The 22,206-nt window shown below is 46.6% G+C and overlaps 1 protein-coding gene across 8 annotated transcripts in view; it reads left to right on the plus strand.

Moving 5' to 3' along the window:
- EVL (Enah/Vasp-like) overlaps positions 1–22,206 on the plus strand; it is a 172,980-nt gene that overhangs the window by 118,312 nt on the left and 32,462 nt on the right. For all 8 annotated transcript variants that reach the window (XM_054448214.2, XM_054448209.2, XM_054448210.2 and 5 more), the window contains exon 3: positions 7,998–8,175. In XM_054448214.2, coding sequence (XP_054304189.1) covers positions 7,998–8,175 — 178 coding nt within the window. The remainder of the gene's footprint in view (positions 1–7,997; positions 8,176–22,206) is intronic.

Consider the following 22,206-nt stretch of genomic DNA (forward strand, 5'->3'; position numbering starts at 1 on the left):
ATGTAAACTAGAAAATATTTTGAACTGAACAATAATGACAATATAGCAATACTTGTGGGATGCAGATAGAACAGTACATATGAGCTGGGTGCAGTGGCTCATGCCTGTAATCCCAGCATTTTGGGAGGCCAAGGAGGGAGGATCACCTGAGGCCAGGAGTTTGAGACCATCCTGGTCAATATAGTGGGACTCCGCCTCTACCAACAAAAAATTTTTTAATTAACTGGGTGTGGTGGCATGTGCCTGTAGTCCCTGCTACTCAGGAGGCTGAAGCTGGAGGATCACTTGAGCCCAGGAGTTTGAGGCTGCAGTGAGTCATGGTGGTACTACTGCACTCCAGCCTGGATGACAAAGTGATACCTTGTCTCAAAAAAAAAAAAAAAAAAAAAAAAAAAGCCCCAAAAAGTACATATGGGGAAATTTATAGCTATAAATGCATATATTAGAAAAAGAAGAGTATTTGAAAATCAGTGATCTATGCCACTGTCTCAAGAAGGTAGAAGAAAAATGAAAGCAAATTAAACCCAACAAAAGTAGAAGGAAGGAAAAAATAAAAACTAATGAAATAGAAAGCAGATGTATGCTAGAGAAACACAAAATGTCGCGGTTTTTTTGAACGAGAAAGTTGGTTCTTTGAAAAAAAATAAAATTAATAAACCTCTAAGAGAGTGAGAAAGAGAAAACACAAATTGCCAATATAATGAATGAAAGGGGAAATCACTACAGATCCTATAAACTAAAAACATAGAATAACGTTAGTAACAACCTTATGCCAGTAAACGTGACAGCTTAGATAAGATGGACATATTCCTTGAAAAACATAAAGAAGAAACAATGACAATCTTACATTACTCCTTCAGAGATGAGAGAAACAAAGCCCGCTTCCTATAGTGTCTTCTTATAACCATGCTGTATAACCATGATACAAAAACTGCATAAGAACCTTAAAAGAAAATTACAAGCCATTATTTCTAATGAACAATAATGCAGTAAGCCTGAACAAAAGATTAATGACTTGAATCTAACAATGTATTAAAAAGAAAATTTTGACAAATAAGATTTATTCCAGGAATGCAAGATTGATTTAATGTAATAAAGCCGGAAAACCGTAAGGTCATCTCACAGATGTAGAAAAAGCATTTGGTAAAATTCAGTATCCCTTCATGATAAAAACTGAGGAAACTTGGAATTAAAAGTATAAAAGTGATTTATTTAATCAGATAAAGGGTATCCACAAACAACAACAACAAAAACTATAGCTGACGTCATACCCAGTATCCCACTTTCCCCCTGAATTCAAGAACAAGACAAGAATGTTCACTGTCACCTCTTTGATTTAGCAGTTGGAAAGGAAGAAGCAAAACCATCTTGCATCGCAGATGACTTAATAGTGTATGTGGAAAATGTGAAAGTAGCTACAAACTATTATAGTAATATAATAATATATACCAATATAATTCTATTAAGTGAATTTGGCATGGTCACTGGACAGAAGATTGTGATATTATCATATATGTATTAGTTTTCATCCACACTTCCTAGCTGGTAGCTCCCAGAGCCCTTATTAGAATGTCGGCATGCTGCCGGCCTCAGAAAACAAGAGTCACTCTCTGCCTTTCTCCTGCCCTCCTTTCACCCGCTCCTTTTCTCCCCAAGGCAGGAATCGTCCCCTGCTTTTCTGACTGGAAGCTGGTCTTAACAAAACTCCCTGACCTACCTTGTCTGATTGTAGGTGCTAAGACCCTCATTTCAGAATGGGTTCCGCCCCATACCCTAGAGGAAGGAATGCTACAGAGAGGCCAAGGAGAATCTGAATCAACAGGCCTTGCTGGGCTTCCCCACTCCGTCTGTTAGTGTGAGGTCATACCCTTTTCGTCCAATCACATTTCTACACAGTGGTCAATCGTACCCATCCAGTGAAGTCTCCATAAAAGGACCAAAAAGGCAGAGTCGGGAGAGCTTCCAGAGAGCTGACCTGGTGGAGTTCCTGGAGGGGGGCATGCCTAGGGAGGGTGGAGGAGCTCCACCCTCTTCCCGCATCCTTTGCCTCGTGCGTCTCTCATCTGCTCGCTCATCTGTAGCCTTTGTTGTGCCCTTTATTAAGAAACCCGTAAACCTAGGTAAACGGTTTCCCTGAGTTTTGTGAGCATGCTAGCAAATTCATCAGACCCAAGGCAGGGGTCATGATAACCCTGATTTATAGCCCATGGGTCGGAAGCAGAAGTCACAACCTGCACTTGCGACTGGCATCTGAAGTTGGGGTAGTGTTGTGGGACTCAGCCCTCAACCTGTGGAACCTGATGCTGTCTCCAGGTACATAATGTCAGAATTATAGAGGACACTTGACGTCTACTTGAGAATCTGCAGAATTGCTTGCTTGTTGTGTGAGAGTAGAGAATAGAGGCTGGGTGCAGTGGCTCTTGACTGTATGAGTGTACAGCACTTTGGGAGGCCAAGGCAGGAGGATCACTTGAGCCCAGGAGTTCAAGACCAGCCTGGGCAACATAGCAAGACCTCGTCTCTACAAATAAAAAAGTTTTAAATTAGCTAGGCATGGTGGCACACACTTATGTCCCAGCTACTCGGGAGGCTGAGGCAGGAGGATCCCTTGAGCCCGGGAGTTTGAGGCTGCAGTGAGCCATGATCATGCCAGTGCACTCCAGCATGGGTGACAGAATGAGACCCCATCTCATTCTGGGGTCTCAAAAAGAATAGGAAAAACACTTTAGTTTTTCTTATATCATTACAAGTACCTATATCCAGTAAACGATATGTATGAAAATGTTCATAACAGTTGTATTCATAACAGCCAAGAATGCAAAACTACCCATGTCCATCAGCAGGAGAATGGAGAAGTTGTGGTTAAAAAAATGGAATACTGTGTAGCAGTCAATAAGAATTCAGCCAGACTCGGTGGTTCACACCCATAATCCCAACACTTTGTTATTGCATATGGATATATGCAATATATATGCAATAACATGGTGAATCTCATAAACATTGTGTTGAGGGAAATAAGCCAGAAACAAAAGAGTACATACTGTATACCACAGGAGTCCATTTCTATGTAGCTTAAGAACAGACACATTTTGCCAATGGTGCTAGAAATAAGAAACATGGTTATCTCTACAAGTGAGTGTTGGGTGATGGGTACTCAATGAAGCAGCCTCACCCAAAAGTGGACTTGCAAAAATGCACGTGTTCAGGTGGATCCTTTGACTCACTCTAAGCAGAGTAAACAAAGAGGTGGAACCATTAGGTACTGAGATTTTAGCTGTTGGCTGGTCAGGTCTGGCAGTTAATAAACACTGGCCACCTCAACAAATGGTCAAGTGACATTGGCCTTATGTCACCACATATACATCCAAAATACATTGCACTGGACTCTCCTGTTTTAGAAGTCAGTTTTCAAATAATAAATATAAATTTTGTAATGGTCATGTCTCTCTAGCCGTTTGGCTTACAGGGATATATCCTGTAGAAATACATCTTCACAGGAATATTCAGTGCAGTATTATTTATAATATTATCTTCATCTTACATATGAGGAAACGGATATGAGCAACTTGTCTAAGGTTATACAACTGAAAAGTGATAAAGCCAGGGTTTTAATGCAGAACCCTCTGATGTAAAACCCTCTGCTCATTCCTTGTACCTAGTATGCTTGTCTTCAAAGCAGTCATAGACCGTTGGGGGCTATGTGTAGACACCAAACAGCAGCAGTTGGTGAGCAGCCTTTGTACTGCAGTTGTAGATAGAACAGAAACGGCAGGGCCAGGGGCCTTCAATCAGCGACCAACCATGTGTGGCAGAGCCCAGAGAACTTGCAGAACTGGGATACGTCCTCTAGAAAGGCTTCACTGCACTCTCTCAGTCCAATATGCTAAAACTTCCTGAGTTGGAAGTGATTTATGAGGCTCCAAAGGTTAGTGCTAGGACCAGAGAGGGAATTATAGGAAGAAGGATTTCAGCTCATTATACAACAGTACTCCACTTAGCTGTGGCTTTGCTTTCTGAGGTTTCACATACCCAAGATCCACTGCAGGCTGAAAATATTAATTAAATGGGAAATTCCAGAAATAAGTCATAAATTTTAAATTATGTGCCATTCCAAATATTATAATTGTTCCATTTTATTATTAGTTATTGTTGTTAATCTCTGACTATGGCTAATTTATGAGTTAAATTTTATCATAGGTATGTATGTATAGGAAAAAACATAGTCTGTATAGGATTCTGTACTACCCACATTTCAGGCATCCATTGGGGGTCTTGGAACCAATTCTGCGTGGATAAGTGGGGACTACCATACTGGCAAAAAAAAAAAAAAAATCACAAAGTCCTCGGCTTCTAAATCCAATTTTCCCATTAGCTTACTGTGTAACTTTGGACAAGTCACTCATTCTCCCTGGACCTCATTTCCCGACTGTAAAAAGAGTGGATTGGGTTAGATAATCCCTAAGGTACTGTTTAGCCCCTTCATTGATTGTCTGCTGGCCATATTGTCCGTATTCTGGATTAGGCGTCTTCTGCCTCTCAATTGTCATTTCCACCCCAAGAGCCACTTTGAGGTTTGGAAAAAAAAAAATTCTCACTCACCTTAAGTTCCTCTCTAAGAATGTAACCAACCAGAGAGTTCAAATCATAGGGTTCTAGGCCAGGCCCAGTGACTCATGCCTGTAATCCCAGCACTTTGGGAGGCCAAGGCGGGAGGATTACTTGAGGTCAGGAGTTCAAGACAGCCTGGTCAACATGGTGAAACCCTGACTCTACTTAAAAAAAAAAAATAATTAGATGGGGCATGGTGGCATGTACCTGTAGTCCTAGCTACTCGGGCGGCTGAGACAGGAGAATCACTTGAACCCAGGAGGTGGAGGCTGCAGTGAGCCAAGATCGCGCCACTGCACTCCAGCCTGGGCGACAAAGCAAGACTCCATCTTAAAAAACCATACTACAGGCCGGGCGTGGTGGCTCACGCCTGTAATCTCAGCACTTTGGGAGGTGGGCGGATCACGAGGTCAGGAGATTGAGACCATCCCGGCTAACACAGTGAAGCCACGTCTCTACTAAAAATACAAAAAATTAGCCGGGCATGGTCGGGGGCGCCTGTAGTCCCAGTACTCAGGAGGCTGAGGCAGGAGAATGGCGTGAACCCAGGAGGTGGAGCTTGCAGTGAGCTGAGATCGCGCCACTGCACTCCAGCCTGGGCGACAGAGTGAGACTCCGTTTCAAAAAAAAAAAAAAAAAACATACTAAAGTCCAGGTGCAGTGGCTCACGCCTGTAATCCCAGCACTTTGGGAAGCTGAGGTGGGTGGATCACGAGGTCAGGAGATCGAGACCATCCTGACTAACATGGTGAAAACCTGTCTCTACTAAAAACACAAAAAATTTAGCTGGGTGTGGTGGCAGGCGTCTATAGTTCCAGCTACTCTGGAGGCTGAGGCAGGAGAAACATTTGAACCCGGGAGGTGGAGGTTGCAGTGAGCCAAGATCACACCACTGCACTCCAGCCTGGGTGACAGAGCGAGACTCTGTCTAAAAAAACAAAACAAAACAAAACAAAAAACCGTACTAAAAATTAAAAAAAAAAAAATCAAGTCAAATCATAGGGTTCTACATTTCATTTCCCCAGAATATCTCCTCACGTATCTGGAGACAGTAGTCATGAGACACTAAAGCATCTTTTATCTTGCTTCGGTATCTCTTAACCATTCCTGATATAAGGTGTTTCGAGAGCTTCTTCAATTTTTAAAGCATTTTCCTCTGGCTTGCTTCAGTTCGCTACTGTCCACTAGAAATGTAACACCAAAAATGAAAACAAAAAAACTTGAACACAGAACTTCTGATAGGGACTTACCAGGGCAGAATGGAGCAGGTTCTTCTCTTCCCTCATGCTGGTCACTGTACCACTGTTAATGTGTGCTATAATCTAAAGAGCTGTTTTAACAACAGTTAACTTTGCTAGTTCTTATTATTTGGTAGTTATTAGTTACTAGTTATTATTTGCTAGTTCTTATTAGTCCTTTTCTGATGACCTATAACTAAACCTAGTCACCCCCAGTCCAGTTCTTTTGGTTTAGCTGTGTATGCATGTGAATCTATACCCCTGGCACAAAGAGCAAAAAAATAGAGAACTACCCTGGAACTTATGTGTAGATGTTGGCCAAAATATGTGCCTGTCAATATGTAACAATTAAGTTGTGAAACAATTACGGGTTTTGTTGTTGTTGTTGTTGTTGTTGTTGTTGTTTGAGACAGTCTGGCTCTGTCGCCCAGGCTGGAGTGCAGTGGCGCAATCTCGGCTCACTGCAACCTCCACCTCCTGGGTTCAAGCGATTCTCGTGCCTCAGCCCCCCAAGTAGCTGGGACTACAGGCACCCACCACCATTCTTGGCTACTTTTTGTATTTTTAGTAGAGACGGGGTTTTGCCGTATTGGCCAGGCTAATCTTGAACTTCTGACCTCAGGTGATCTGCCCACCTTGGCCTCCCAAAGTCCTGGGATTACAGGTGTGAGCCACCATGCCCGGCCTCAATTACGTTTCTTTAGCTGATTTAGTGTACTATGTGTGTGTCTCCCCTTTCCCTGCCTCTGCCTGGCATAGGAAGACCCGAGCCCACCTTCCACCCAAGACTTGGAAAACAGCTTTTCTGGATGTCACTCATGTTTGCTGTCCTCTGGCTTTACCTTATCCAGCAGCACAGCAGTGTGGAGCAATAGAGGAAAGTGATAAATCAGCATAGAGAGAGTTATCCACAACCTCAGATCACACAGTCCTTGCAACCTTAAGGCCAGACAAAATCTGAGGAATTATCTTGTACTTCTAAAGCAAAATCCTTTCCATGGCGTCTCTAAGAGCTGGCCCTCCGGCCTCATCCAGACTCTGCTTGCATAATTCCATTCGTAGAGATCTTCATATTTCTCCTTTCAGTCACGGGCAGCCTACCTTGTGCCAGGAGCTGTGTCAGTTACTTTCTCATATATAATTTAATCCTCACAACACACTGTGAGGGTGCCATGCCATAGCCATATCACATTCTTCTCCATTTGACAGACCAGAAAACCAATCATTCATAAGTGTTGTGATGTTAGATCATGTGGCTCTGAGCTAGAAGGAATGGGAAGCAGAATGAGGGCTCCAGCCCCAGCATCTTTTCCTCCAGGGCATGACTTAGGAATATAGTCTTAAAGTACTTTGAAATAATCCTCTTTTAAATGTCTAAAAGAACAGAAGTTTAGAGGTCAGGCAGACCTGGTGTTGAATCCCCTGGCAGCTTGTAAGCACCTGAATGTCTGGATTCTGTTGTCTCTGTATCCTTCCCTGCTGGGCCTGGCATTGCTCCTGGCAGTCAGTTGATGCTGTTTGATTGAGTAATAAGATATGAATAATGCTGTATACATGTGTGGTACATAAACTTTCCCAAGTTCTTCTTTCGACACATAGCCCACTTATTAATGCATTCAAAGTACTAGACACTATGCAGAGGGCTATAGGAGGCATAAATATGAATTATAGAAGACTTGCCCTTGGGAGCTTTATATCTAGAAGGTAAGCTATAAATAAGATAATAGATAAGATACGTATCACAATGTGATCTTCGCAGTAACCCCATTGGATTGGTAAAGCCAGAATTATTATCCCCATCTTATAAGTGGAGAAACTGAGCCCCAGCGAAGTGCAGTGACTGCCATGAGTGGAGTGGCTGAGAGGCAGGGCCAAACCAGAGCCAGGGAACCTGCCTCCCAGCTCAGTTGTTCATCTGGAGGTTGTAACTACATAGCATTATTAGTTAAAGGAAAGAACAGGTTTTGCAAACCCTCACTGTTCTATAGATTATGGTCTGAAAATCTACCTGATATTGCTTTTCCCTTCTTCCAACCCCATCCCCATCTTCCTGTCCTCTCAAGGATACAGTATACTTGCTCCATCGCAGCGCCCTCCAGCTCACTTACATTTTATTTATTTACACGTATTTCTCTCTCCTTTCTCCTCCAGGTTGTGATCAATTATTCAATCGTGAAAGGGCTGAAGTACAATCAGGCCACGCCAACCTTCCACCAGTGGCGAGATGCCCGCCAGGTCTACGGCTTAAACTTTGCAAGTAAAGAAGAGGCGACCACGTTCTCCAATGCAATGCTGTTTGCCCTGAACATCATGAATTCCCAAGAAGGAGGTAAGTAGGGCTTTGTATTAGCCGCATGCCGAGACCCTCTCTTGTTCTACCTCTGCCCTCCCACAGCTCTGGCTCTCCGGGTATCCTAGCACTGTCACTGCATTGAGCTGAGGTTGCATGTGTTCTCAGAGAAACCTGCTGCCTGCCTCTAGATTTAGAGATATTAACAGTTCAGAGGAGGAAAGAATGGAGTTTGTATCTCTTTGCCACTTGTGAGATATAGATTTGTACAGATGTGTCCCTGAAGCCACATATCCAGATCTGTTTTAAACTTGCCATCCTGTTTCCATATTCCAGAACAAACATTTGAGAGAGATGGGAGAAAACAGTCAAGAATTTATTTTTGAATTTAATTATTCATTCATATGTTTAACAAAAGTTTATTAAATACTTACTGAGGGCAAGAAACTGTGTAGGCAAAATAGATAAGAAATGAACAGCGGCCTTCCCCTCAAGGCACTTAGTTTTTCCGGGTAGACAGGTTCATAAACAGCTAACTGGAATGTATTGCAGTAAGTGTTTAAATAAAGGTACATGCAAGGTACTTAGGGACCACAGAATAGGAAGTAAGTAACTACCCTTCAGAGCCCCTAAGGGAGACTTCCACAGTGGTGGTGCCGTCTGAGCTGGAGCTCTGGGTGAGCAGTTCACAGGCAGAGGCAGGAGTGGGCATCGCAGGCGGGAAAAGCAGCAAAGGCAGAAGGGCCTGAGTGAGCCCGCATGTGCTGGGAAGAGGGCGATGCAGCATTTCTGGGGCCTGGAGTGCAGATAGGAAAGAGATTGGAAATGAAATTGGAAAGGCGCCGGGGCTTGCACAGTGAAAGGCCCCAAATACCTGGAAGACTTTGGGCTGGCTTGATACTTAGGGTAGACAGTGGGAGAGGGGCTAGCAAAAAGTTTCTCAGCCGGGCAGTTAAAGCAAAGAAGCAAAATTACATGTGGCTTTTATTGGACATTTGCAGTGGTAGATTTGGAGGGAGAAACAAGGCTTTCCCAGGATGGGTGTCTTGATTGCCTGGGTAATGGTCCTGCCATTGGCTGGAGAGCCTACCTTGGGAGAACTTGGTAGTTAAGAACCAGGCATGGAGTCACACTGGTCAGTTTGAGTCCTGGTTCTGACATATGCTAGCAGAGGAACTCTTGAGCAAGTTACTGAATGTTTTTGTGCCTCAATTTCCTTACCTATAAAATCGGGGGACATAGAGTTGTTCTTACATTTAAATGAACTAGAATGTAAAATGTTTCTCAGGTTGCCTGGCCTAGTAACAACTCTATTAGCATTTGTGAATATTATTACGATCATTATTGTTGCTGCTGCTGTTACTGCTACCAGAATTGAGGTGGGAAATGAAGAGACATAGTACTCAGAACCTGGAGGACCGTGGCATTTAAATATCTACTGGGGCCAGGCGCGGTGGCTCAGGCCTATAATCCTAATACTTTGAGAGACTAAGGCAGAAGGATCACTTGAGGTCCGGAGTTCAAGACCAACCTGGGCAACATAGCAAGACCCTGTCTCTACAAAAAAGAAAGAAAAAGTGTGTGCTGGGCCTGATATATTGGAGCTTTAGGACCCAATTTAAGCTCTAGGAGATCTGGGCATTGTGGTGCATGCCTGCAGTTCATGAGGCTGAGGTAGAAGAATCACTTGAGTCCAAGAGTTCCAAGAGTTCGAGTCCAGCCTGGACAACATAGTGACAGCCTGTCTCTTACACACACACACACCCCCATACACACACACACACACTGTAAGAGAGTTTTGTGATTTTTTTAAGTAAATAAAGAACATGTTTTGAACATGCTTCCCATGGGTCATGCATAGAGCAGGTACTGGCAGCTTTCTCTATCTTGACAGTGCTCCAAAGTTTGTGGACTTTCTGCTTAGTACTTGGAGAGCATGGTAAGGAAGCATCTTAACCATGGCAGTGTTGAGTGATGAGCACAGGGCCTGTGGCATCGTAAGCGCCCAGCAAATGTTTACTAAACTGTCTGTTTCTACCCAAGAGCCATGAGGTGAATTTAACGTTTCCGTCTGAACTTACCTTGCCTGCCTCCAGGATGTGGGAGTTAAGCTTTTTTTTTTTTTTTTTTTTTTTTTTGTATTTTAGTAGAGACGGAGTTTCACTTTGTTGGCCAAGATGGTCTTGATCTCCTGACCTTGTGATCCGCCCGCCTTGGCCTCCCAAAGTGCTGGGATTACAGGCGTGAGCCACTGCGCCCGGCCCAGCTTTATTTTACTTGTACATGCAGATACTTGTAGTTTTTATTTAATTTAAGCGCTTGCTCTGAAAGTGCATTTTTTTTTTTTTTTTTTTTTTTTGCCCCCAAGGTGGCTTTGTTTTATTTGTACATGCAGATACCTTGGGGGCAAAAAAAAAAAAAAAAAAAAAAAAAAAAAACCACTTTCAGAGCAAGTGCTTAAATTAAATAAAAGCTGCTAGTTATTAAATTCGCCAGAGAATCACAGGTAAATCAGTTAATCCTGCCCTCATTTTCAGATAAGAAAGCCGTGCCCCATTATGAGGAAATAACTTCTCGGTGTCAGATAGTAAGATCCAGAACCCGACCTCCTACATCCCCTGAGGTTGAATGAGTGTCTTGTTGAGGCAAGGGTGGGAGACATCAGCTAGTTTGGATGTGTGCATACAATGTGAGAGTACCCCAATCTGAAGCTTTCATGAGGGGGAACAGTTGTCCATGCTGGTTCAGCTGGTAGTGGCCTCCTTTGCATGGACTGCAGGTCCTACAGCTCACTGACGAATAAGCTTTTGCTTCAGCCGAGGTCCAAGCCTAGTGACATACCATGTGCAGATACGCAGATGCAACTTGATGAACTGTTAACACACGTGTGTGCGCAGTTCCCAGTGCCAGACCGAGAAAGAAAATGTAGTCAACACCAAAAGGCCCCTCCCCGCAGTCCCTGCACTTAAAAATAGATATGAAGTCCACTTTTGTTTTTGAGTGTCATGTAAATGAAATCATACAGTGTGTATGATTAGCTTGGCTTGTTGGCATGTGTCTGTAGTCTCAACTACTTGGGAGGCTGAGGCGGGAGGATTGCTTGAGCCCAGGAGGCAGAGGTTGCAGTGAGCCAAGATTGCAACACTGCACTCCAGCCTGTGTGACAGAGCAAGGTCTGTCTCAAAAAAAAAAAAAAAAAGGAAGTATGAGCCTTCCAGCATTTATGTGGCTAAGGTACTCTGCTGAGGACCATGCAAAGATGTGCCATAATGTAAGCACCATCTACTTTTAAACATGTTGGTTGTCCCCATTTTCCACGATTACCCTCATGTGGTAGAGGGCATTCTTGTATTTTTATGTGTATGTGTACTTTGTATCTCATGTGTCCATATTCGCATGCTTGTCCAGTTATTTTCCTTGGGCATGTTTCTGTGTCAAACAATATATGTGCTTTTCAAGTTTTGGGTCCGGGCATGGTGGCTCATGCCTGTAATCTCAGCACTTTGGGAGGCCGAGGTGGGCAGATCGCCTGAGGTCAAGAGTTCAAGACCAGCCTGGCCAACCTCGTCTCTACTAAAAAGACAAAATTAGGCCGGGCGCGGTGGCTCACACCTGTAATCCCAATACTTGGGGAGGCCAAGGCATGCAGATCACCTGAGGTCGGGAGTTCAAGACCAGCCTGACAAACATAGAGAAACCCCATCTCTACTAAAAATATAAAATTAGACAGGCATAGTGGCGCATGCCTGTAATCCCAGTTACTCGGGAGGCTGAGGCAGGAGAATCGCTTGAACCCAGGGAGCGGGATTACGGTGAGCTGAGATTGTGCCATTGCACTCCACTCAGGACAACAAGAGCGAAACTCTGTCTCAAAAAAAAAAAAAAGAAAAAGAAAATTAGCTGGGTGTGGTGATGCATGCCTATAGTCCCAGCTACTCGGGAGGCTGAGACAGGAGAATCACTTGAACCCAGGAGGCAGAGGTTGCAGTAAGCCGAGATTGCACCATTATGCTCCAGCCTGGGCAACAAGAGTGAAACTGTGTCTCAAAAAATAAGTAAAAATTAGAAAATAAAGTTTTGGGAAGTCTCGCCAAATGCCTTCTAGCATGACTATCCTGGTTTTACACGCTGTCCAGCATAAGACAGTTGCCCACTCCTCAGACTTCATAATTCATAAGCACTAGGCATTAGTACTCTCATTGATCTTTGTAAACACAAGAGAAGGGAAAACATTTTTATTTGCATTTTTCTTTTTTGGGGAGGATGGAGTCTCGCTCTTTGCTCGGGCTGGAGTGCAGTGGCACTATCTCGGCTTATTGCAACCTCTGCCTCCTGGTTCAAGTGATTCCCTTGCCTCAGCCTCCTGAGAAGCTGTGACTACAGGCGCCCACCACTATGCCTGGCTAATTTTTGTATTTTTAGTAGAGACAAGGTTTCATCATGTTGGCCAGGCCAGTCTCGAACTCCTGACCTCAAGTGATCCGCCCACCTCAGCCTCCCAAAGTGCTGGGATTACAGGTGTGAGCCACCATGCCTGGTCTGACTTGCATTTTTCTTTACTGGTAAGGGTGAACATTTTCATACATTAGTAGGCAGTTTCATCTTTTCTGTTATTTTTATCAGTACCTTTGACAAGTGCAGCGCAGCCTGGAGGAACACAGCCTCCTTGTACCTTTTGTTATATCTGCATAATTTCCCACTCCCCAGGTGCGTGCATCCTCTAATGACAAAGCAACCTTGTATTGCCTTTCGCAAATGAATGGAGGCAGCCTGAGGTCATGTGGTATGTCCCAGGCTCATGATAGAGGATAAGTACACCTCCTTGGCTGTCAGGTGACGTCTACATTGTCTACATTTTAGGAGTTGTTATTGTTATTCGTGTTTGTCATTCCTTGGACCTTTCCTTCTGCTGGAGAAACTTCTTGTTTAGCGTCTAGAGTCATGGTGGTGGGTCACAGATTCCTTGGCTCTTCCTTGTCTGGCTTCTGAAAGAGACACCATCTGGTGTAATGGTGGGGAAGGGAGAGCTAGCAGCTAAGAGACCTAGATTCCTCCAGAAGCGCCAGAGGGAGGGTTGGCGTTTTTCTCCCGTGCCGGCCCCCACCCACCCGTTCCTCTTCTCTCCTTAAAGGGCAGTTCTGACCAGAGTATTTCTCTGCTGCCTGCTGATCTTGGCACCCACCGTCGTACTCTCACCTACTTTTAAAAATGGACGGAAAGGCTGGACACGGTGGCTCACGCCTGTAATCCCACCACTTTGGGAGGCTGAGGCGGGCGGATCACAAGGTCAAGAGATCGAGACCATCCTGGCCAACATGGTGAAACTATCTCTACTGAAAGAAAAAATACAAAAATTAGCTGGGCGTGGTGGCATGCCCCTCTAGTCCCAGCTACTTGGGAGGCTGAGGCAGGAGAGTCGCTTGAACCCGGGAGGCAGAGGTTGCAGTGAGCCGAGATCGCCTCACTGCACTCCAGCTTGGTGACAGAGCGAGACTCCATCTCAAAAAAAAAAAAAAAAAGACAGAAATCAGAGGCAAGATTGCGTGGCTCTGGGGCTTAAGAGGTTGTCATTTTATATTGTCCCAGAGATTTTTTTTTTTTTTTGAAGGAAAAGGATACCAAAAGTGACAAGAGCACACAGGGAGCTTTCAGATGAGCTTGTGTTTTTCTTTTCTAAAAATATGCAAACAGTAGAAAGGCACACAGCCAAGGACAGATGTAGAAAAGGCAGCGTCCTGCAGGGATTGGATGCCAAGCTTTTCAAATATTGTTCTCTCCTTGGAATGTTTTCTTACCATCTCTGCTTATCAACATCCTCCCCAGCCCTCTGGATCCAGCCTGATGCTCTCTCAGCAAAGCTTTCCTCCTCCCTCAACTTCTGTCTCCCCGCTTGGCCTCCCAGGACACTTGGCTTCTGCCTCTTTATCCATTTCCTCTTCATTTTGCCTGCTCATGTACTGATCTTTCCTCTCCTACTGGGTGTCCCTTTCTCTGGGAAGACTTCTGTGGCCCCCACTCATGCCCACCCCAGGTGAGGATGAGGCGCCCCTTCTATGTGCTCCCCATGCTCCCCATTGCCATTTACCACTTTGTAACATTAAGGCCTGGCTGCTGTTTGGTCTCCCACAAGGCTGTTGTGAGACACAGAGACACAGCAGCTGACCTGTTCCCCATTGGATCCCAGCACCCATCACAGTGCATGATGCATCCACAGACCCAAAAGAGCTGTTGAATGTTGAGTGCATAGATACAACCTCCTGAGGGCAGGAGGTATGTGCTTTTCTCTGTGTTTTTCACATCCCGGCACCCAGGGCCCTGTGTGCTGTGGGTATATGCATGCACGTGCTGCAGGAGGGTGCGTGTGAGCGTGTGTGTGTGTGTGTGCATATGTACTTATCCTGAGCAAGTTACTTGATCTCCCTGTGCCCCAGTCACCTGACCTGTACCTGCCCATTGGTTGTTCTGAGGATTAACTGTGATCATCCCTTTAGAGTGCTCAGGACAGTTCCTAACACCCAGTAAGTATTTGGTAAATAGTTGCTGTCTTTTTAAAACCCACTGTGACCTTTTCAGGTGGCACTGGGATGGGGACAAGTGCAGAGTCTACCTCTGCATTCAGCAGCCCCAGGGGACTTGACTTTTGAGTTCTTCTGTTTACTATGATGGCGGTGGTTTAAATCTTCTTCCTCTCAGGCAGACCTTCAGCCGTTACTTTCCTTTTTCTTTATTGTAATATCTGGTCCTGAAAACTGAAAGTCATTACTTTTCATTGTTGATCAGATCTCTGGCTTTGGCTGCTCCTTTCCTCATATTGGATTAATTGGTTATTCATGTGGATGATACTGTCTAAAAGCATGAGTTATTCTCTGGGTCGTGCCTCCTAATTGGTGAAGGTGGCCACTTGGTTTATTTGAGACAATTCTAAGGAATAAGGAGCTCTCCACACTAGTGTGAGGGCCCCAGGGCAAAAGATGTTTCCCTGCTCCTCAGAAAGTTCTCAGAGAACTTCGCAAGGTTTTTGTAAACCTTGCAAAGCTCCCATTATGATGGGGATGAGGTAGTTATGCATTAAAAATAGTCATAACAGTTAACAGTCCTAATAACAATTTTTATTTGGAACTATCAGAAGTCTGAGTGCCTATTTGAGAGTTTTCCTTGGATGAATCACTGCAGGAACGTGAGAAAGAAACATGGCACTGTGAGATCAAAAGTGTAGATAAATAATCCCCTCGCTGAGCTGCAGTCACAAGTGAATTTAAAGATAGGAAGGGTTTTAGGGGTATATAATCCGGTTTCTCCTCTCATTACTTTTTTTTTTTTTTTTTTTTTTTTTTAACCTTTGGAGCTACTGCTGTGGCTGAAGGAGAAGAAGGGATGGGAGCTGGCCTCACAGAGGGCTTTGTAGAGCCACGGGGCCCCAGAGGCAGACCTTGTGCCGGTCATGCCAACATCCAGGGCCACATCATTGTTGCTCCACCTACTGCCTCCTGTTGGGCAGCTGCAGCCAGTGCCCTTGGCCCTGCATGTTTACTCCATCATGGTACTTAGCATGTTTTATTCAGGACACCTCTTTGGTACCAGCATCCCTACTAGCACACTAGTCCTGTTGGGAGCAGGACCTGTGTTGTCTCAGTCATCCCTGCCTCTCTAGAACAAGTACAGAGGGGACACACCACGGGGACTTAGGATATGTGTGATAACTACATGAGCCTTTTCACCTTTTGAATCTCAGCAACCCTCTAAGAACAGGGACCCCAATTCTAGCCTTCCAGACTGAGACTCAGGAGGCCTGGCTCTTGCCCTAGTCCCACCATCCGCTGACTGTGTGACCTCATCAGGTCTAGTGACATTTGCGAGCCTCAGTATCCTCATTTGGAACACAGAGTACTGATTGTCCTCCACAGTCTTTTACCAGGCAAGAGGCCCTTTTCTTCAGGGTGCCGGGTAAGCTGTCATCTGCTTGGTAAGAGGTCATGGTGTTGAGGTAACCAAGAGACCTGGGTGCTAGACCTGGCTGTGCTCTTTCTTTGCATGTGACTTGGGCAACTCACTTCCCTTTCTTGGACCTTGGTTTCTTCGTCTATGAAATGTAGGTGGTTATCCGTGGCATGTCTGTCTCGCAGCATGAGAGTCCAAGGGGATGATGGCTGTAGAAGTATTTGAGACAGACAGCCTAGCACAAGCAGGAGGGGCTGTGATGGTGACTAGCAGTAAGTAGTAGTGGTTGTAGCAGCAGTAGCCGCTTGGCCACATCCCAACTGAATAAGGAACATGCCTCCCCTGCCACAGTGTCTGAAACTCTGCAGAAAGTTTGACTCTCCATGAGCTTCCTTGAGTCAGGGGGAGAACCTGCCCTGCAAGCCGGGAGGAGGCTCTTGCCCCCACTCAGCCATTGCCTCGCATGTGGCTTTAGTTACGTTTTGTCTTCTTTGTAGGTGTTGATGTTGTAGACTCTGAAATGGCAGTGTCAGACTAGACAAGAAGCTCTCACCAGAGACAAAGTGGAAACGGAGAGGTGTTGGTGATTTAGGGGGCAGGGGGGCCAGGTGCGCTGGACACATTGCAATGTGCAGGATCGTCCTGTGCAGTGAAGTCTTGTTTTGCATGTCCCACCAAAACATGCAGTTGAAAAACTCAAGCCAGAGCTTGCTCTGTTTTAAGAAAAAGCACTTATTTTTTTAACCAGGTTTAGTATGTGCTGAATTTTCTAGGAATTTGACTACTGCGTAGGTCAAAAGAAAATCATACTTAATTTTGTTTGTAACTTTACCAGGAGTTGTTTTCTGTTTTGGAAAGTCCTATCTCCAGCATCGTCACTGTGACGTTTCAGTCATCCATAGACCTCCCCTTCGTCACATCCCATTTGCAGCAGCAGCACTCCCAGTGGGTCTGTGGGTAGGTGCAAGCATGGACCGCCTCCGTCTCCTAGTATAGCTGGGTCTGGCCCTTTATGTGTTGTAATGCACATTTTATTATAGACTACTTCTCTTTTCTCTCTCCTTTGCAGTGCATGTAAGGCATTATACTGATCTTTTCCGAATTTATGTAGGTAGTTTATGTAATCTATGAATTTCACTTCAGGATAATACAAGGATCATTACAAAACATTATAATAAAAAGGGGACCATCGGGCCTGAGAGGGTTGAAGTTTTGTGAAACTCGGGCTGGTTCCTTCCTGCATTGCATCTGTGTCTTGCCTGCTCGTCGCTTAACAGTGCCATGTAGATAGCACAGTGTCTGTCTCATCTCACAGCCAGGAAAACTGAGCCCCAGAGAGAGGAAGTGAGTACTTGGCCCAAACCACTTCCTGATATGACCCAGTCAGGAAGAGAAGCCGGGATGAGAACACGTTCCTCTTCTCCTCCAGTGCTAGGAAGTGTAGTGGGAGCAGCTTGGTCTAGCGGGAAGAGTGCATGTCCTGGAGCCAGGCTACATTGGGTCTGTGTGACCCTGAGCAAGTCACCTCCTCCATCAGCAGGTGGAATGACACCACAGGCCCGTGGCAGTTCACATGACACGAAGATGCCCGGTGCCTGGTATGTGACCTTCAGGGCCGTGCCCCACGCTGCTCCTCTTTTTTTCCCCACATCCAGCAGTTTTCCATTAAACCACTGGAGGTCCTCTCAGAACTTACCAGAGTCATCGTGTCATCGTCTCCCATTACTCCAGGAGAGCAGGGCCCTGGTGGCACTTGAAGCAAGACCCCAAGCTGATGGCACTCGACCACATAGTGGGAGTGAATTTTAAAGAAAATCCCCCTCAAAGCCTCTGCTGGTGTAGAAGGCAGATAGTCTAGGCCGGGTAGGGCCAGTGAGTGGGAGCCAGGGAAGGAGGCTTGGGTGTCATGAGACTGGATTTACATTTACAGATGACAAAACCAAGACCTAGTGAGCGGGGAGGATGTGTGCAGGCCACAGGAGAAGTCTGGGCAGAACCGTGGCCAGGCCCAGCGTTCCTCCACTAGCATTCCCTCACGAAAGATCACTTTTTCCAGGCCAAGGACCAGAAAAGGACCAGGCTTTAGGAAGAGGGCCGAGGTGCATGGAAAGCAGTGCTGGTGAGGAGAGGGTTGAGTAACTGGATTTTGACTGTTTTCCTATTTGGTTCTCACTAATGAAATCTTGTCAGACGTGCCCCTGCTGCTGGATTGGGTGGGGGGTGGGACAGAAGCATGTGTGGTCAAAGGCAAGTTTATTTGCAGTTTGGGGGTTGAATGCAGTGGATTTCAAACTGGCTATTTTGAGGAGTTCCAGGGGTCCACCAAGGTATACCAGGGCCCTCACCCTGATGCAACCAGAGTAGTTCTTCATCGATTTTATACAGTGGGACTCTGAAGAAAAGAAAAAGAAAAACCCCATAGCTTAGTGGGAATCCGGGCGAATTAAAACACAGGATGAAGTGCTTGTTCTCTGTGGCTGTTGGAGCATAATGTACGTCCTTTTCCTACTTGGTTCGTGTGTAATAACATCAGTGGTATATTTCAAAATATGAAGCTCCTGGTGCTGGATAATAAATGGTTTCCCAGTTTTTCAACCTCTTATGTCCTTCATTGATGCCCAGTGGCCCAATGGCTGCAACCTCAGCACAGTGTTGAGAAAGAGCCCCGGAAAGGGACTTACAGACAGACCTTCCCGGGAAGAGTCAGGCCCAGCTCCATGTGCTCTTTGGAGGGGAGTGGAAGGTTGTTAAACCTCATAGCTCTTGGAGGTGGGGCTGAATTTTGCTTCTCGTAAACCTCTTTCCATTGGAAATTACCTTTCTCCCGTAAAGAGAAGGAAGTACTGGACTGTCTTCATCTCCCTGGCCGCCGAGGCCATTTGACACCTTGTGCCACCTGAGAGCAAGCAGGCCCAGCATGGCCCTGCCTGAGGGGAACAGGAAGGCAAGCCCCTGGCCTCCTGCCTGCTCCCAGCTGCCCTCTGGCGGCCACTTTCTGAAAGCTGGATGTGTCTATTTGCTGACCCACCCCTGCTCTCACTCCAGGGCTCCAGTTGTTGTATCAGGCAGGGCCTTTGTACGCCTCCATGCCAACAGCTACCCAAGTCGCACCGTCAGTCACACTCAGGCTCTCCTGTGCCCCTGGCCCTTCTTCCCCTCTGACTTTTCCCCACACTTTTAAAATCTCACTCGTCCTGTCAGAATGTGGCTCCACAGCTGGAGCCTTTCCAAGCCGCCCCGCTCCCTGTGACTTTGCACTCCTTCCTGCACTCCCACGGGACTTTATTTTTGCCTCTGTCGTAACAGTCAGCTGCCACTTGGCCTGTCCTGCTATTCCCACTGCATGAATCTAGTCAGGTTGGAAATTCAGAAAGTGGCCTCTTTGTCTCTGGACCCCAAAAACCCACACATTGTCTGCCTTATAAGCTCTCAGTGTATCCATCCCTGGCTGCGGGAGCACACCAGGACCCAGAGGCTGCCGTGCCTGGAGCCCTGTCTCCTGACTTAGCCCAGGCCCCAGCTCAGCATCGAGGTCCTGTGGGACCATGTCCAGCAGTGAAGGCTGTGCACTGGCCTGAGCCCCGGGTCCCTCTGACTCACTGGCTCCCATTTTCACCACCTGCACTGCATATTCTCACCGTCTCTCCCCTGAAGTGTTGTAATGGGGTTGTAACCCATCCACCTTCTCTTGTCCTTCTTCCGTCTGTCCTCCCTGGGCTGTGTCTAAAGGGGCCCCGCCCCTGCCCTCATGCATGTTCTCTCCATACTCCTGGTCACCTTCTGCTCGTCCTTTGCCCTGCTGTTGTGAAGCCTTCCCGGTGCCCCAGGAGACCTCAGGCACCCCTTCCCACTCTTCGCACTCTGTTGCTGTCCCATTTGTTTGGACCCTGGGTTCGTTTGTCTAGACTGTGAGCTCCTGGAGGGCAGGTGTCTGTTTCTGTGTCTCGGGAGCCCTGGAGAGAGACTGACACATCAGAGGTGTCTGGTGACTGAACAAGCTCCCAGCTTGCGCCCGTGTCATATTGTGTGCCTCACGTAGCCTGACACTTCCTGCCATCGCACCCTTCCCTGCAGACTAAGACGGAGTTCCTGAACCAAGTCCGCTTGCTGGCCAACCTGTGAAACTGGGCTCAAGGTGAGGGGTGCTATCTGTGATTGAGGGACATGGTTAATGGAATTGTCTCACACAGAAATCGCACCCGTCACCTTGGCCTACTTATCACCACCCCAAACAGAGGAGCACGTCTTCTCCAGCCACAGCCTATGGAAGGGCCTTCAGCTGCTGTGGCCCCAAGGTGTGCATACTTCCCGAGGTGTGGAAGGAACTTCGGACGTGAACTCCGATCTGGTTCCAGTACCAGCCGTGCCAGGAGTGTGCCCTTGGGCATGTCACTGACCTAAGACTCAGTTTCGCCATCTGTGAAACGGCTGAATCAGACCCACCTCACAGGGTTGTTGTGAGGGTACCATGAGATGATGTTTGTAAATATTCTTTGTCACTTCTAAATTACTATAACAGTTTGAAGTTACTCTTTTTAAAAAAATATTTGCAAAGGTAACTAATAATATCAGCTGTGCACAGTGGCTCATGCCTGTAATCCCAGCACTTTAGGAGGTCAGGGGGTCACTTCAGTGTGAGAGTTCGAGACCTGCCTGGTCAACATAGCAAGACCCTTGTCTCTACAAGAGCATTAAAAATTAGCCAAGTGTGATGGCGTGTGCCTGTGGTCTCAGCTACTCAGGAGGCTGGGGTAGGAGGATTGCTTGAGCCCTGGAGTCTGAGGTTGCAGTGAGCCATGATTACACCACTGCACTCCAGCCTGGGCAACAGAGCAAGACCCTGTCTCAGAAAAAAAAAAAAAAGGTAACTAACAATATCAACTCCTGTGTGGTGCCAGCAGCCATCACATTGGGACACAGAGGGAAGCCAGGCTTCTTGGATCCTGATGGCCACCGAACACTTTCTGAGGGAAGCAGGGCTTGAACCTGGGCCCTGCAGGGCTGGGGGTGATTGGGGGGATCTGATGAGGAGGAGGACGGCGGCACCAGCAGATCTTGGTAGTTTGGAAGTTCAAATCAAGGTCTGAGAAGAGGCTCTGCCTGACCCTAGGGGTCTCCCTCAGCACATTGGCAGTACGGTGCATGCCTCACGGGGGCCCCTAATTTCAGAGCATCCCACCTGCATCCTGCTGCTGCCATTGTCCTCCTCGAAAGAGCTGCTGGCTTATTGCAGTTTACATCCCAGAGAAGAGAGGTCTCCTCCTTCCACCAGTCCCAGGATTATCTCCCTAACGCTAATGGTGAGATTCCTTTGGAGTTTTAGTCTTCCATAGATACAGCCCAGGTGCCATGTGCCCAGTCAGGGTTTGCGATAGGCAGTGGTTCATTCCCCAGCCTTGCCTCACCAGCACCTTCCTGACGCCTCCTGGTAGGGCTCAGGAAGCAGCCACCTGAGGTGTGCCTGCCATGGTCAGCACAGGGGTTGACAGAACTGGCACAGATTCTGGGGGCAGGTGACAGGGTACCATGCCCTAGCTTCAGGCACCCGCTCCACCCTGCCACATGGAGCAGCTGTGAAACCTTGAGCAAGCCATTTCACCATTCTAAGCCTTAGTGTCCTCATTTTTTTTTTTTTTTTGTGATGGAGTCTAGCTCTTGTTGCCCAGGCTGGAGTGCAGTGGTGCGAACTCAGCTCACTGCAACCTCCGCCTCCCAGGTTCAAGCGATTCTCCTGCCTCAGCCTCCCGAGTAGCTGGGATTACAGGCATGCGCCACCATGCCCGGCTAATTTTTGTATTTTTAGTAGAGACAGGGTTTCACCATGTTGGCCAGGCTGGTCTTGAACTCCTGACCTCTGGTGATCCACCCACCTTGGCCTCCCAAAGTGCTGGGATTACAGGTGTGAGCCACCATGCCCGGCCAGTTTCCTCATCTTTAAAATGGGTGTAACAACCACCTCACAGAGTTGTCATGAGGCTCAAATGATAAAATAGATGGGACTGTGATTTGTAAGCATACGGCACAGTGAATGCAAGTTGTTCCTGGAGTGCCCAATCCCTAGACACTGGGATCTCACCCCTCAGTTGTAGCCACAGTCACTTCATTCTGGTGTGCCACCCCCCAGAGCTAAGC

Source organism: Pongo pygmaeus, chromosome 15 (genome assembly GCF_028885625.2).
Source record: "Pongo pygmaeus isolate AG05252 chromosome 15, NHGRI_mPonPyg2-v2.0_pri, whole genome shotgun sequence".
Taxonomy (NCBI): Eukaryota; Metazoa; Chordata; class Mammalia; order Primates; family Hominidae; genus Pongo; species Pongo pygmaeus.